The sequence below is a fragment of the Loxodonta africana genome, chromosome 16 (assembly GCF_030014295.1).
Source record: "Loxodonta africana isolate mLoxAfr1 chromosome 16, mLoxAfr1.hap2, whole genome shotgun sequence".
NCBI classification, from domain to species: domain Eukaryota; kingdom Metazoa; phylum Chordata; class Mammalia; order Proboscidea; family Elephantidae; genus Loxodonta; species Loxodonta africana.
The window spans coordinates 21,856,825-21,871,945 of record NC_087357.1 but is presented as its reverse complement, the minus strand read 5'-3'; the positions used below and the strand labels follow the sequence as shown (position 1 = coordinate 21,871,945).

General features: G+C 46.3%; 1 protein-coding gene across 39 annotated transcripts in view; it reads left to right on the top strand.

The window, feature by feature from the left end:
* Positions 1-15,121, top strand: part of TCF7L2 (transcription factor 7 like 2) — a 238,739-nt gene that overhangs the window by 58,534 nt on the left and 165,084 nt on the right. Inside the window, exon 2 of one of the 39 annotated variants that reach the window (XM_064269306.1) lies at positions 4,601-4,671. The exons of the other annotated variants lie outside the window; for them this stretch is intronic. Coding sequence (XP_064125376.1) covers positions 4,601-4,671 — 71 coding nt within the window. The remainder of the gene's footprint in view (positions 1-4,600; positions 4,672-15,121) is intronic. 39 annotated transcript variants of the gene reach the window in all.

Genomic DNA, 15,121 nt, shown 5'->3' with positions numbered 1-15,121 from the left:
AAGTCTTTTAAACAGACAAGCCCAAGTCCATTGCTACTGAGTTAGTTGATTCCGGCTCATCATGACCTTATAGGACAGAGTGGACGTGTCCCCATAGGGTTTCCAAGGCTGCAATCTTTACAGAAGCAGACTGCTATATTTTTCTTTCATGGAGTTGCTGGTGGGTTTGAACTGTCAGCATTTTGGTTAGCAGTTGACCACTTAACCATGGAGCCTCTAGGGCTCCTTAAGGGCACAGTGGGAGAGAGGAATTGGTGTGCTTGGGAGGCTGGGTACGTGAGTGCTCAAGCCTTGACGTATGAGTAGTAATTTTCGCACACAGAGATGAGGGAAGGCGTTCCAGGTAAAAAAGGAAACTGCCTGAGTAAAGGCACAGTTGCCAGAAAGGTGGGGTGACTAGGCCGACCACACAAAAGGAAGCAAGAGATACGGGGGGCTGGATGGTTTTGAAGCTGGAAAGGCATTTTGGGTTCTGTTGCGAAAGACCTTGAGTGCTCCATGCCAAAGAGGCCTCAAATTCTGACATGAACTGGAACCCTCTGGGGCTCTTGTTAAAATGCGGGTTCTGATCCAGTAGGCCTGGGGTGCGGCCTGAGAGTCTGCATTGCTCCCAGGCTCTCAGGTGCTGCTGATGCTACACTTTGAGTGTGAGGCTTTCTGCCAGTGGTCTCCAACTTTGTTGCCTTAGAACCACCTGGGAAACTTCAAACCCTGATGCTTCAGGTCATACCCATTGCCATTAAGTCAGGCTGCCTGTGGGGGTGGGAGCTGGGTATCGGTGTTCTTTAAAAGATATCCACGTGATTCCAAGGTGCAGCCGCATTTGAGAAGCATTGGTTTAGGGTGTGGGATAGTCCTTACTGAATTTTCACCAGGACCGCCTGCTCCATGCATAAAAGAGATTGGAGCAGGTTTGAGAAACCGTTGCAGGAGTTTTTGTATTTCATTAATTAAATGAACAAGACTTGTTGAGTGCCTCTGGGGGGCCAAATACTGTTTTAGCAGTTAGGATTGCAGCAACGGCTGTGATCCTGGGGGTCTGAACTAGCATGAAGGCAGTGGGAAGGCAGGCAGGCTCCTGAGATAACAAGCGGGTTAGGAATACCCGGGACTTTTGAATTTCCAGTAATTTAGGTCAGGAGGCAAAACCAAAATTTCCTTTTGATGAGAGGCTTGCTGGGCATTTAGCATCAAGCAGCAGAGGCCACTAACTTGCTGTCTCCTGGTCCTTTAAAAGCACCTGTCTGGCTAAAGTGTTCCTTTCTGCAGCTTCCTCCGCTAGGAAATACTTTTTTTTTTTTTGCTTATCGTAGGGTTCCCTTGAGTGTTTGAAGTGTTTATGTTTACCAAACATTTTTTCTTGAAATAACACTCATATGTAATTGACATTTTTCATTAATTTTGACTGATTTCTGAGAATCCATGCGTGCTGACTGAGGTGCCCCACACATTCGTCTCTCTCCATTACCCATGGTGTGTGGCTGAAACTTGACTTAGATGTACAAGTTTGTTGAGTTTTTCATGTGAGCACAGGGTACACGTGCCAAGGGAGTGTCCCCAAAAGAGCTTAGCGTCTTAGTAGGGAGGGTGATTAGACAAAGAATGTGTGGGTTTCTGGGTTAGTATTCAGCCAAAATGCTGGTGTTAAAATCCTGAAATATTTTTGTATTATTTATATTTAATATATAAAATTATATATTCCATACTTTATATCCCCCATGGGGATATAAGGGAGCCCTGGTGATGCCATGGTTAAGTGTTTGGCTGCTAACCAAAAGGCCAGCAGTTAGAATCCACCAGCTGCTACTTGGAAACCCCATGGGGCAGTTCTACTCTGTCCTGTAGGGTCATCACAAGTTGGGATTGACTCAATGGCAATGAGTTTGGTTTGATTTTTTTTGGTTTATGGGGATATAAAATGCTCTAATACCATGAGCCTAGTAACTATAAAGGCCTCCCTTGGGCTTAGCAGGGGGTTCCAGATCCTTGGTGGGTCTTATGCAAGGGCCGTCCATTGGCAGTTACCCATGTTAAATATCATTCCTGCTTGGACATGATTAAAACTATCTAATGGTAGTTTTTATGTGGTTTAATTTCAAGGCCCAAGGATGCTTCTAGAATGGAAGTACATGCTTGGACCTTAGAGCTTTATTTACCCAGAAGCCCAGTGCTAAGCTAAGCCTTACTCCTGAACTGATTAGATTTTCTTTGAAGATCACAGTCTCTTGTTTAAGGTTTTCCTGGGACGCTTCTTATGCCAGTTATTAATTGTGCCCCTTTTTATTCTCAATAGGGGAGCCCTGGTGGTGCAGCGGTTAAGAGCTTGGCTGCTAACCTGAAGGTTGGCAGTTGGAATCCACCAGCTGCTCCTTGGAAACCCCGTGGGGCAGTTCTACTCCGTCCTATAGGGTTGCTATGATTCGGAATTGACTCGATGGCAGTGGCTTTGGTTTATTCTCAAAAGTGCCCTGGTTTGGGCGATAAATTATTTGATCACCCCTAGTTATTATCAGGAGTCCTGGGGGGTGCAAATGGTTAAGCTCTTGACTACTAACCCAAAGGTTGGCAGTTTGAACCACTCAGTGGAGCTACAGAAAAAAGGTCTGGTGATGTACTTCTGTAAAGATTATAGCCAAGAAGATCCTATGGACCTTAGTTCTCCTGTGTAACACATGGGGTTGCCATGAGTGGGAATCAACTAGATGGCAACTTTTTTTTTTTTTTTTTAAAGTTATTGTCAAGGAGTCCCTGTGGTGCAAATGATTAACGAGCTCGGTCGTTAACCGAAAGGTTGGAGGTTCAAGTCCACTCAGGTACCTTGGAAGAAAAGGCTGGCTATCTAGTTTTGGGGGGAAAAAAAATCAGCAATTGCAAATCCTATGGAGTTCAGTTCTACGCTGATATACATGGGGTCACTGCTAGAATTGACTGCAACTGGATTAATTATCAGAAATGGCTGCTGCTATAGCGTAACTTTTGCACTGCTCTGAGGCAACAGCTGAGTCGAGATAAGAAAGAAAACTCTGGGCGGCTTCTGCTCATCACTCTGTGTCTGCCTCCCCTCTGCCATCATGAGTGGCATCGCCCCTGGAAGTGCTTGAAATCCTTAAAGGGTAGAAATTCTGAGATGTTTGCACATCCAGGCTATGAGAGTCCCATTCCCTTGCCGTCTCCGGAGGGTTCTGTGAGGAATAATTAGTTAATGTTTGCAAAGCACTTTGAAATCCTCAGATGAAAAGGCGCCAGGAAGCACAAAGTATTATTATTTATTATCAGTTGGGCCAAAATGGAAAAGCGCAAGGCACTGGGCAACGGCTCCTGCCTTGTGCCAGGCGCTCTTCTGCTGCTGCTCTTTCTGCCTGGTGGGCGTTCTTTATAAAAAAAAAGAACTGGAAGAGTGTGAGGGAGCCACGGCCAGCGACGCATGCCTAAGGTTGTGGATAGGTGATGTGAAAGAAACACAGACATGCTGTCGTCATGGAGCAGGAGTTTTAACACCAGCATTATTGGGGCCATTCCTCCTCTGGTGCCTGGGGTAAGGCAGGGTCTTACAATCTGTCCTGCTTGCCTGTGGGAATAAACACAATCATGCCAAGGAAGACTGTGCTTTGTGTATTTTGTTTTTAATTGAAATGTCACTTGGTCTAAACATATTAATATCTAAGAAATCTGTTTCTGGGAATCTAAATGTACCTATGTCGAGAGAATAAATAAAGAGACAAAACCCAAACCCCGTGCCATCTACTCAGTTTTGAATGTGTCAAAGTAGAACTGGACTCCAGAAGGTTTTCAGTGGCTGTCATCTTATAGAAAGGAGGTCTGGTAACTCAGCAGTTAAACTCTGTGCTGCTAATGGACAGGTTGGTAGTGCAGATCCACCCAGTAGCTCCTACGGAGAAAGACCTTGGCGATCTGCTCCCGGAAAGCTTACAGCCAAGAAAACTTTATAGGGCAAAAGCAAAGTCCTTGTTTTTAAAAAATATACCCTTCTTCCGTATACACCAATTCTTTTTTTATTTTTCTTTTATTGTGCATTAGATGAAGATTTACAGAGCAAAATAGTTTCGCATTAAACAATTAATGCATTTATTGTTTTGTGACATTGGTTATCAGTGGTGCGGCATGTCAGCACTCTCCGTTTTCACCTTGGGTTCCTCATTTCCGTTTGTCCAGCCCTCCTGTCCTCTCCTGCCTTCTCATCCTTCCCTCTGGGCTGCTGGGCCCGTTCAGTCTTGTATACATGGTTGAGCTACATGTATTATTGTTTGTTTTATGGGTCTGTTTGATCTTTGGCTAAACGGTGAACCTCAGGAGTGAGGGTATCCAGGGGCCACACTCTCAAGAGTTTGTCCAGTCTCTGTCAGACCAGTTAGTCTCGTCTTTTTTTTTTTGGTGAGTTTGAAGTTTGCGCTACATTTTTTTCCAGTGCTGTCTGGGACCCTCTATTGTGATCCTTGTCAAAGCAGTGGGCGGTGGTAACTGGGCACTGTCTAGTTGTGCTGGACTCAGTCTGGTGGAGGCGTGATAGTTGTGGTCCATTAGTCCTTTGGACTAATCTTTCCCTTGTGTCTTTGGTTTTCTTCATTCTCCCTTGCTCCAGATGGTGTGGGACCAGTGGAATATCTTAGATGGCTGCTCACAAGTCTTCAAGGCCGGACACTACTCACCAAAGTAGGATGTAGAACATTTTCTGTATAAACTGTGTTATACCAGTTGAGCCAGATGTCCTCCTAGACCCTGGTCCTCAGTCCTCAGCCCGGTAATTTGGACCCTCGGGGAGTCTGGATGTGTCTATGAAGCTTCCATGACCTTGCCCTGGTCCGACTGTGCTGACTTCCCCCGTATTGTGTACTGTCTTACTTTGCATCAGAGTTACAGCTTATCTGTTGCCTGGTTAGTGTTTTTCCCTCCCCATCCCTTCCCTTCCTTGTAGCCAACAAAGATGGTTTCTTCCTGCAACAACAAAATCTTATGGAAGTAGATCACCAGGCGTTTCTTCTGCTGCCCTGCTGGGTGGATTTGAACTATGAACCTTTAGGTTAGTAGTCAGTACAAAGCATTTATGCTACCCAGGGACCTTGTCAAGAGAACCAGACCAAAAAACCAAACCCATTGCTCTTGAGTCGATTCTGACTCATAGTGATAGGACAGATTAGAAATGCTCCATGGGGTTTCTAAGGAGCGGCTGGTGGATTTGAACTGCTGACCTTTTGGTTAGCACCCAAGCTTTTAACCACTGGGATTGGAAATTATCCTTGGCTGTTTTTTTTTGTGTGTGTGTGTGTGGTAGAGTGTTCCGGATTGATTCACGTAGGCCCTCATGTGTGTCCGTTTCATTTCTTTATAAAATTTTGACATGTCCAGGTAGCAGGTAGAGCAGGGAGCCGGAAGTGGGGAGCTCTCTGGCTTTTTCCCCTTCCTTCACCCCATCTGACTCGAACCCGAGTTTCTCAGCTGCCAAATGGTTACATTATTTGACTTTGGGGAGGGTGTGCTGGAGTTGGGGGATGGAGAGGAAAATCATTGGGGTAGTCCTTTCTGACGTAGAAAATTTGGTTTACCCTCTACTTATCAGCAGAATCACCTGCTGCCTTCCTCCCCTAACTGCCATGGCTAATCGCAAATGGTTGCATCCTTAACACTCTGTCCGCTCAGTTACCTCCACCAGAGTCAACGAGAGCTGCCCGCTTCTGCTGCCGCCTGGCTATTCTGAAAAGCTCTGGTGCCTCTTAGCCCCGAGGCTCAGAAACCCGGAGGACAGGCCACTTCTGGAGGCTTATCTCCAGCTTGCAATGAGCCCCCAGCAAGCAGAGCCGGGTTTTTTTTTTTTTTTTTTTTACCAGCAGCATCCCCTCTACAACATACTACCTTCCACTTTTTGTCTCTTATAAAAGTGGAACAGCCAGTAATACTCAGATCCTCGTTGTGAGGAAGCCAAAGTTTGATATATGTCTGCTAGACCTGAAACCTTTCTTGCGGTAACCCTGGCTTTAGTTTCTAAGACTTCCCTAAACTATGAGGCTTCTGATTCCCACAGATTAGTAATACCTGGGCAGGGCCGAAGAAATTTCTGAATGATTTCCTCCCTGAGCCAGGAGTGACTGCTTAAATGAAGGACCCGGTGTGGTAGGTAGAAGCAGGCATTATCCCATTTTACCCATGAGGAAACCCTGGTGGCCTAGTGGTTAAGTCAGCAGTTCAACTCCGCCAGGTGCTCCTTGGAAACTCTGTGGGGTGGTCCTATTCTGTGCTATGGGGTCGCTGTGAGTTGGAATCGACTGGACGGCAGTGTGTTTGGGTTTTTTTTTTAACCCATGAGGAAACAGAGAAATTACCCAGGGATGGGGCAAGAACGAAATATCTGTGTTCCCGATTCCTCCTCGGGTGTACTTGTCAGCTGCTCACACCGCCTCCCTTACTGCCGTGATGGAAATGCCTTTAAATGAAATCCTGGGGAAAAAGAACCCAGGTCCTTTTGGGCGGTCCTTTCTGGGGAGCAGGAGGAGGATGTGGTCTATTGAACTTGAGCTAAGGGGAAGGCCGGGCACCTGGACAACCCTCCGTGGTCACCGCAGGCTTTCTTTCCCCCATCCAGTGCTCTCCTGCTTAGAGGGACTCTGCCTCACAGGGAATTTCCTAAATAAGAAGCATTTTTGTGGAGTCCAAGCAATCCTGTCATGGTCACCTTATTTCTCAGGCATAGGGACTAACTCTTACTCCTATACTGGGCCTGTTAATTGTGTCTCACTTTTCACAGCAGCTGTGCAAATGGAGTTATGTTTATGCTCATTTTATAGATGGAAAAAGTGAGGCCCCAAGAGATGGTATGTAGACCTTTGGTCTCTAAAATGCATCCTCTTTGCAAACCAAGACATTTAGTATTAAGAGGGCTAGAGACAGCTGAGGAAGGTAACATTTGGGCTCTCAGCACATAGTTAGGGAGTGCCCACCAAGGAGCAGGCGTAGTGCCATGTGATGCAAAAACTACTGGCTGCTATGAAATGTCACATACTTTATTTTGTCCCCACTGCCACCCAAGTCCACCTCCCCTCACTGTGGATAAAACACATACATTTATGCCATGGGGTTGTTGTGAAGATGACATGAGATGTAAAGCGTTGCCTGGCACATTAAAAACAAACAAAACCCATTACCCTTCAGTTGATTCCAACTTATGGCAACCCCATGTGACAGAGTAGAACTGCCCCATAGGGTTTTCTTATCTGTAATCTTATGGAAACAGATTGACAGGCCCTTTTTCTGAGGTGCTGCTGGGTGGGTTCACACCGCCAGTCTTTAGGTTAGTAAAACCCATTGTCCTCTAGTTGATTCCAATTCTTAGTGTCTTAGTGACCCTATAGGACAGAGTAGAACTACCTCAAAGGTTTTCCAAGGAGCGGCTGGTGGGCTCGAACTGCTGACTTTTTTGTTAGCATCTGTAGCACTTAACCACTATGCCACGAGGGCTCCTTAGGTTAGTAGTCAAGTGCAAATGTTTGCACCATCCTGGCACCTGCCTGACACATCCAAAAAAAAAAAAAAAAACGTTGTCAATCTGAAGCGTAGCATTTCTATAGGATAAAGTAAAACTGCTCCATAGGGTTTCCAAGGCTGTAAATCTTTAAGGAAGCAGACTGCCACATCTTTCCCGATGGAGTGGCTGGTGGACTCAAAAGAGCAACGTCTCGGATAGCAGCTGAGTGCTTAACCACTGCACCACCACAGCTCTTTTGAAGATGTGGAAGGAGATTAAATTGCCACTGTGGGGGTGTTGCCCCGTTGTTCTCTGCTGCGTTCTGCTTGTCCTTGAGGCTTGGAGAATACTGGGATGCTCAGTGAAGGGTCTCCATAGGCCTGCGTCATGCTGGCAGTGGGGTGGGCGGAAGACCTGGCTGGCTAGAGACGGGAGCCCCCTGCAGCTTTATCCTGAGTGCCTACTTTGGGGACTCCTCCTCACTCTTGGTAGGCAAGGCTGCCAGGTGTCTGTTTCATTCAGAGTCTATTTCCTGCGTACCTAGTATGTATTAGGTACAGTGCTAGGAGCTAGACATGGAGCCAAGCAGGACATGGCTGGGGAGGCAGCCGTGAGGACTAGGAAGTCGAATCAAGTTGTTATGGATGTGATGGTGGAAATCTGAGCAGTGTCCAGAGGGGGCACAAGAGGGAAAGGCCAATACACGTGCGTTTATGGGGCCAGTGGGACACAGCGTGTAAAATCACAGCCATTCCGGCAGACCCGGATGGTGGAAGCAGTGAGTGGTAGGTAGCTCTTCCTCCTCTCTGTGATGGAATCACCTTTGAGAAAATCTTCACAAGGAATGTTTTCTTGTTAGAAAGGCTCACTAGTGGCTTTGGAGGCCTATGAGCTCCTTTGGGGACTTTTGATAGGTAAAGCACCCTTCTGACAGGTATGGATAGTCTTAGTCCTCCAGCCCTGGGCAGGGGAAGGAGGTGGAGGGGCATAGGAGGGGTGGAAAAAGGAGCTGTGCAGGGTGCTTACGTTTCCAGGCAGGAAAGAAGACAAGACCACTCATCACGGGGTACAGAGTCTACAGAGTCCATACACCGGGAAAGCAGTGGCGGGTGGGGGTGGTGAGAAGTAGAGTGTATGTCCCTGACTCCTTGGCCTCTTGGATTCTGGGACTCCACCCCAGCACACGTAATTGACCCCTCAATTTTTTGCGGCCAACTTTAAATGTCAACAAGCATGGTAACTGCCTTCACCTTTGATGTCCTACATAGTTATGGCTGTCAGATAGTTTACAAAAAAATTTTGCTTCTGGATTAAAATAATATGTTAGCAAGTAGAAAGAAATATGAGTAGTCCATCATCCCACCGCCTAGAGAAAAGCATTGTTAGAGGTAGCTGATTTTTCTTAGTCTTCTGGAAAGTGCTAACTAGACGGGTGTTTTGGCTGTATTGATTTTTTCAGGTGTGTGTGCGGTCACATGGGCAGCCTACATTTTTTTTTTCATGTGGATTTCAGTCAGGCTTGACACCTGCCCCTTGACGAAAAGTAAACCATTGCGTATTTGTCCAACAGTTTAATTGCAGATGACATCGAGGGGAGGCAGTTTTACGGGATGTTAAAGACTTGACAACCTAGGACCCCTCTGCTGGCTTCTTTGTTGTGACCTTTGAGCTAGTGGTGGGCTGTAATGTCACCTTTGCCCTTCTTTAAAAGCCGGAATAATAGGTGGTGAGTGGATGGATGCCTCTTAAAATACTGGGAAGTGCTGTGGCCCTGGGGTGAGCTATTTAGACATTAGTATGTGTGTTGTGTTGTCTTAATTAATGAATCTTTTGGGCTTGAAGGTGCTGAGGTCAGTGAGGGCAGCCATGCTGTCTTAACTGCTCACCTTAGGGTCCCCAGCATCCAGAACATGCCTGGTGGGGGCTTGGGAACGAGTCTGATTGATTGGGAAGTGGTGGAGAGGGGGCTGGAAGGCAGATGGGGTGGCTTCTATGCTGATGGATGAGGTAGGTGAGGAGGAGGTGGGCACCACTGTGGGAGCCTACAGAGGACTCCCCCGCCCCTCAGTATGGTCTTCTTTCCTTGTCTGGAAATACAAGCATCGTGCACACCAACCTTTTGTACCCCTCCCACCTCCCTCATATCCCTTCACCCCCCACCCCCACCACCCAGGACTGTTACCTGTTGGGAGTGAGTTTTGTTGAGACAAAGCAAATAGCAAGTTCCCAGTGGCAATGAGGCAACTAGGTGCGGAAATGGGATACATTCCTAGAATAATAAAAATAATAACTGATGGTTTTTGGTAATATTTTATAGTTTTAAATAAATACTTCTCAAACCCATTACCTCATTTAATTCAAACCATAGTCCTCTGACAGAGATATTACTGCTATCTTTACTTTCTAGGTTTATTAACCAGGGCTTATTTTGGGAAATGGGTGCGCTGGGGGCGGGGGCAGGTAAGAGGGAAGGAGCCAACATTGAAAGAACCTGAGGCTTTGTCAGAAGCTGTCAACAGAAGCTAGACAAGGTCTCCTGGAACTTTTGTATCCATCTTATGAGTGGGTGAGGCGAGTTACCTTACAAAGCAGGTGACTGATGGTCAGAGTGACAGTAATTCCTGCCCACCGGCACACTGCAAGTTGGGGGAGAGCTGGGATTTTTCACCTGACTTTAAGGCCCTGTGATCTTTCCCTAGTACCCAGCATAATGCCCGGCAAAGAGCCGGCCGGCATTAATAAATATTTGTTGAGTGTTAAATGAGGCTTAAAGAGACCATTCATGCTTGGCACAGGGGCCACAGCGGTGAGAGAGGCAAACATGTTGCATGCCCTCGTAACCTTCACTTCTAAATCCTGTGACCTTGGTGGCCTAGGCTCTCCCAGCTCCGTTTCCTGAAACTCACCTGAAAAATGGGTAAAGGACTGAGCCGAGGCCTCCTCTCTACAGTAAGATCTCAAATATTATTTTTATTTTCTTTTTATTCTGCTTACCACATTTGCCCTTTCTGTTTCTGCCTTTTAGAAGATAAATTTCTGATGACAAACTGTGTTGTTGGCTGGCACCAACCAAAAAACAGCTTTCCTGATATTATTGCCAAAGTCATCAAATGTAACAAGCTATCAACAGTAGCAGTGGTCATAAGAGCTGATGTTTCTTGAGTACGTACCACATGTTAGGTACTACTTTTACTCTACGCTAGTAACTACAATCACAGTTTGGCAGTAGCTCTGATGAAAGATCTGTTTGTTACCCGCATTTTACAGAAGAGGAAACTGAGGTTCAGACAGGTTAAAAAAACCTGCCCAGGGTCTTTCAGGAAGTAGGTGGTGTTCTGGGATTCAAATACCAGATTTGGTCTGACTTCTCACTCTTTAAGCCACACTTGAAACTTACCTATCTCTGCGTGTTTGTCCTGGGTATTGTCATATCTCCCCTGGCTCGTTTAGGGCCTGGACATTTGCTTGACTCATTCCCAGAGGGACGGTCAGTGCAGGAGGAAATCCACACTGGTCTCCGGACTGACCCAGGGGCCGGCAGTGTTCCCTAAACAGGGTGCCACATTGCTGAACCTGGCTTTTCTGCCTTACACTGGTAAGCCAGGGGCACCAAGGAGTTCTTTGAATTTCCCTTTCCCAACTGTCCACCCTTTCTTTAGGCGATGTTCTGAACAAGTTTTAAATCTTGTTGACTTCTCTGAAGAAAGCCGGGGGTGGGGTGGGGGGGTGGGGGTGGGGTGGGGAATCAAGACACGGCTGGGGAGAACAGTGGCAGGTTTTATTCTGGTTTTGTTTTTTCTTTTTAATTTTTATGTGGTGCACATTGTAGAACCTTTTTGGATGATGAATTCATGTGGTTTCTCAGTAGGCCTGGAACAGCTGCTACAAGTATAACCCAAAATACATTGCAAACCTCTGTTCCAAGGGCCAGCTCGTGCCTCCACGGGTCTTCGTGTGCCTTGCGTGTCTGCTGTTTGCAGAGTATGGAAGGCAAGAGTCAGAATGCTGCCGGGCTTGCACGTGCCTAAGAGATCTCTAAGTTTGAGGGCCAGTTAGAGGAGAGAGATGCAGTGGCTTAGAGCACTAGGCCTGCAGCTGCGCTTCCCTGTACCTGGGAGGAGACTGATTAGTAGTAACAAACTCCACTTAACCAGGAGGGAGGGGAGCGAGTGATGGGGAGGGGGAGGAGGGCTGATCAGGACAGGTGACCTAGGAATGCCTTTGGTCACTTCGGTTGATTTACCGTGTAAGTATGGTATAAGACACATGTTTCGGAATTTGTGTTTTGGATGATTCAGAATCTTGGGACTATCTCAAGGGGTTTTCTTATGATACCGATTATGTTAATAACAGCATAATAGCTAGCTAATAATATAATAGCTAGCATTTACTAAGCACTTACCATATGCCAGGCACCACGCCAAGCATTTAATCCTTCCAAGAACTCCGAGAGATGGCTGTATGTTTATATCCCCATTTTACAGATGGGGAAACCAGTGCCTAGAGAAATGAGCTAATTTGCCCAAGTGCACCCAACTTTTAGGTCTGCTTTGTTCTTCTCTCTTAAAAGTCCCAACTCTTTTTGGTGTCAGCACTGGACACGAACGAAACGATTACTTGTTGGATGAGTGGCGTTATGGAGCTGGGTTCCAACCCAGGGGTGAGCTGCCTGGATCCTGACCTGGGATTTGATCTGAACCTGGGCAGTACCCAGGACGCTGATTTTGCTGCTTTGAGTCCTCACAGGAGTAGGTCTGATTAACCCAGTGGGGGTCAGTGGTCCAAAGAAAAAGGAGCAAGGGGACATGGTGGAGGCAAGAACGGGGCTCCTGGGGTCCTTTCTGGGCACAGTGGCTATTAAAGGCATAGCATGAACTATCACTCAAAAGAATATGCTGAATTAGCCTTTTTCCCTCCTTGTTGGTGGCAGTGAGTCTGTGGAGCAAGCTGGCTGAACTCCAGAAGACCTTTTGGTCGGGGTGACTGTATACTTGCCTGTACCTGAGCAGGGACTCGACTTCAAGTGCCATCTTCTGTAGCAGCGAGACCTCATTAAATTGGCTTCCTCTCATTTAGGACTTTGGGAAATTTTAGACAGCTGAAGTTGAATTCTCAAGGCAAAGCCCTTTTTCAGGGAACGTAAAGAGAAGAGGGATGTATTTAAAATACCTGTAAGGACGATTCTTACTTTCCCATTGCATTGACAATAATGACTAGTCATTATCCACAGGTTTGTTGATCAGGCACCAACCCAAGCAGCCTCTCTGTTGACTTTACTGCATTTACTTACGTGAAACATCACCATCACCACCACTAGCTGCCATCTTAGTCGATTCCGACTCATGGTGATGCCATGTGACAGAGCAGAACTGTGCTCCATAGGGTTTTTAGTGTTTGGTTTTTTTCAGAAGTAGATTTCCAGGCCTTTCTTCTGAGATGCCTCTGGACTTGAACCTCTAACCTTTGGGTTAGCAGTCCAGCACATTAACCACCCAGGGACTTCTGCCTGAGGCATCTGCTTCAGTTTTCTTCATTTTTACTCCTTGGAATGAGATTGCTTGCTCCGTGAACATAAGCCCCATTGGCCTCCTATCTTAATATGTCACTGAGCCTAGTTTGTAATGGATATGTTTATGTACTTGCTATGACGAATGTATTATTATTCCCCTATTATTATCCTAAGGAGCCCTGGTGGTGCAGTAGTTAAAATGCTCAGCTGCTAACTGAAAAGTCAGCAGTTGGAACCCGCTAGCTGCTCCATGGGAGAAAAGATGTGGGCGTGTGATTCTGTAAAGATTTACAGCCTTGGAGGGTCCCAGAGAGAGCTGGAGAAAAACATAGAGCAAAATTCAAACTCACCAAAAAAAAAAAAAAAAAAAAAAAAAAGACAAGACAAGACTTAACTGGTCTGACAGAGACTGGAGAAACCCTGAGAGTATGGCCCCTGGACACCCATTGAATTCAGTACTGAAGTTGCTCCTGAGGTTCACCCTTCAGCCAAAGATTAGACAGGCCCATAAAACAAATAATAACCTATGTAGCTCAACCATATATACCAGACTAAATGGGCACAGCAGTCTAGGGGCAAGGATGAGAAGGTAGGAGGAGGGGGCAGGAGAGATGTAGGAACGGAAATGGGGAACCCAAGGTCAAAAAGGGGGAGAGTGTTGACACATTGCAGGGTTGGCAATCAAAGTCACAAAACAATAGGTGTATTAATTGTTGAATGAGAAACTAATTTGCTCTGTAAACCTTCATCTAAACCACTATATATATATATATATTTATATATATAAAAGATGTACAGCCTTGGAAATCCTTTGGGACAGTTCTCTGTCCTATAGGGCCCCTATGAGTTGGAATTGAGTCAACGGCAATGGGTTTTATTATAATCTTCCAATTTAAAATGAGGACCCAGAGGCACAGAGGGGTGAAGCCATTTGTCCAGGGTCCTAGAGCCACTAAGCCTTAAACCGTGGATTTGAACCCACGCATTCTAGTTCTAGACCCTGTGCTGATATAACCAGGTGTGCTGTACCACCTTGGGCTGAATTAGTAAGGTTTTAAGTTTATTTTTCATCCACCAGCTTCTCTAGAACCTCCTCTAAGCATACTCCACACTTGGGCGATAAGGCAGTGACTGCTGTCCTTGTGATTAGTTCAGGCTGGAAGAGGGAGCACGGGGCTGGGTCACATGGATAAGGAGAGGGGGGTACTCAAGTTTCCTATCTTTCACTCCCAGCCCTCTCCTGGTTTCAGGCCCTCTTTGGACAGAATCATCCTGCCTCCTTTAGGGCAAGACTTCTCACCGCATCTTTCCACTGCTGTTGAAAAACTGAGACCTGAGATTCCATCTCCCAAATCTCTGGGGGCTCTGGATATGGAGGTGGTTAGGTCCCGTGGTCAGGGCTGGTTGGGATTACAAATAAACTGAAGTCTGGGAAACTTTCTTGCTATTAATAGTACAGACTTTTGGGGGAAGGAATAACCAAACTCAATGCTGTTGGAATTGATTTTGCCTGTCCAGATGACATGCTAATGAGCTAAGTGGTTAGCTTCAGATCATTACTGCTCCTTCCCAAGCCAAGTTCTTTTAAAGACTAAAACCACAAAAGTAGAGAACAAGTTGGTTTAGAGAGGCAGCGTGGCCCCAGCAAGAGAAGGCGGGGTGGTCAGCTGAGGCCTACAAATCAGAAAATGAAGGCGGTACTCGCTTCACGATGAGTTGTGTCGACAAATTCCATTTCTTCAACTGGTTGTTCCGATTTCTTTTTCTGTTTTTTGGAAACAGGACTTCAGTTTGGTCTCTGGATTTTTGATGGGGGCACTTCTATTTCTTCAATGACTGTGGTTATTGAAGAAAGCCTCTCTCCAAGCCCACGATGTGACCGAGAGAGCCCGAGAGAGCGTGCTCTGGAGCAGCCTCTCTGCAGGGAGAAAGGACGTGTTTAAAACAATGCCAAGATCCTTATCGCCTTGAATCACCCACTCTGATTATAACATCCATTGTTCTGCTCTTTGCTTCTTAGCATATACTGGCCAGTGTGTGTATACAGTTAAAACAAAACAGCCCTCTATGTCTGAAGTGCCCAGAATATCGCAGCGTTTTGGGGGAGACTTTGGAAGTGGACAAACTGTATTTCCTTC